The sequence below is a fragment of the Tupaia chinensis genome, unplaced genomic scaffold (assembly GCF_000334495.1).
Source record: "Tupaia chinensis unplaced genomic scaffold, TupChi_1.0 Scaffold000671_2, whole genome shotgun sequence".
Classification (NCBI taxonomy): Eukaryota; Metazoa; Chordata; class Mammalia; order Scandentia; family Tupaiidae; genus Tupaia; species Tupaia belangeri.
The window spans coordinates 2,483,696-2,485,383 of NW_006160194.1; the positions used below are offsets into that span (position 1 = coordinate 2,483,696).

The 1,688-nt window shown below is 69.6% G+C and overlaps 1 protein-coding gene across 1 annotated transcript in view; it reads right to left on the bottom strand.

Annotated features, from left to right (window-relative positions):
* Positions 1-1,688, bottom strand: part of BRF1 (BRF1 general transcription factor IIIB subunit) — a gene marked incomplete at its 5' end in the record, with an annotated part of 36,297 nt that overhangs the window by 31,120 nt on the left and 3,489 nt on the right. The window contains 1 exon segment of the mRNA XM_027776415.1: positions 1,277-1,450. Within this exon segment, the coding sequence (XP_027632216.1) occupies positions 1,277-1,450 (174 nt within the window).

The window sequence follows — 1,688 nt, forward strand, 5'->3', positions numbered from 1 at the left end:
GCCCTGCCCCCTCGCTCCCAGGAAGCGCCGTGGCCCAAGGGCACGTGGGAGACGGCGCCCAGCCTGGGCACGGGCAGGCGTCCCCAGGGCGAGGGGCCCAGCAGCCCCGCACCAAGGCCTACCCGTGCCATGTGGCCCCATCCTTAGCAGCCTTCACAGGTCAGGGTGGTGTGCCCCAGCACCTGCGGAGCATGGCGCAGCGGTGCCAAGTACAGGGCACCCCTACGGACAGCCAGGCCTTCACCAGCGCCCCTGCACCTGCTCTGCGGCTCGGAACCAGGCCTGCCCTGGAGGTGCACGTAAGTGGCTCGCATGGCGTGTGGCCCAGCATCTCCGAGCACGGCCCCGTCACAGCCCACTGTGGGACACGCAGGACATGCCAGCCCAGGCTGGGGGTGCACATGGGTGATCCCACGCGAGTGGCGTGGCTGGCGACCAGCCTTCATGTGGACACGGCGGGTCCAGGGGCCAGGTGTGTGGTTGGCAGGGCTGGGCCTGGGGACCTGGTGCGTGCCCAGCTAAGCCAGGACCAGTGCTTCTTGTGGCCCCTGCCCCTGGCCAGCCCTCCACTCGAAGCATCCTGAATACAGAGGATGCAGATAGCTGCCATCACGCAGAGAACCGCCCGGCAGCAGCGTAGGGGTGTGGTCAGGACGGACCGCAGGTGGCTCTGTGCTCACCAGGCTGAGACGATGTCAGAGCGCCCTGCTCAGAGGGGCCCCTCCCAGAAAGAAGCAGAGGCAGGCCGGTACGGGACGGGCACCAGAGCCCGGAGCAGCGGGAGAGCAGAGTGAGGGCGTACACGTCCCGGCACACGGGGATATTCCGGCCTGCGCGATGGGCTGGGCGAGCTCCCACGGGCTCCCACAGGAAGACAGAGCTGCCAGGTCCTGGCTGGGCGAGGCCTGGGGACCTGGGAGTGCCCAGAGGTCTCAGCTCGGGATGGCCCAGATGGCGGTCACCTTCCCAGAGGGCACCTGCCCCATGGCCAGAGCCTGGCTCAGCCGCCAGCACCGTACTGCCCCCAACATGGTGTGCTGCGGCCACCTCAGAGCACCGGCAGGAGGAGAGCCTGACTCCGTGTCCCTGAGGGTGCAGGGGCGCAGGCGTGCTCACCCGTCCCGAGCCTGGAGGTCCCACTAGAGCAGGAAGCCCTGCAGCAACTGAGCCGTGCGTCCAGCGGGGCCCTTCCACGGAGACCGAGGGCAGGGCACCGTGGCTGCGGCCACTGTGCTCGGGAGCCCGGCCAGAACCGAGGCGTCCCCCCAAAGGATACGTGGCGTGCCCTCCGTGCGGCAGACCAGGTAGAGGCAGGCGGCAATGACGTGCGCCATCTTGCGGCCGCGGGTGAGGTGCTTGCTCACGGCCATCTTGAAGAAGTTGAAGGGGGTGTCCAGGCAGTGCTGGTTCAGCTGCAGCTGGCTCCCCAGGTGGTGGATCTGCCGCCGCCCTAGGACAGAAGCCACTGCTCACGGCCGCCCCGCGCAGCGCCTCTCCCTTCCTCGCAGGCCTGCTTCTAGACACTGGCCCGGGCGCGCGAGCTCACCTGAGCGAGACAGAGGGGAAGGGAGGGCGCCTGGCCCGGCAGTGCCCGCTCAGGGACGGAGGCCGCAGTCGGCCATGTGGGTCCGGCACCCCAACGGCCAGGCCCCCGCTGCCCCCGCAAGCCCTGACCTGACGTGTGCGTG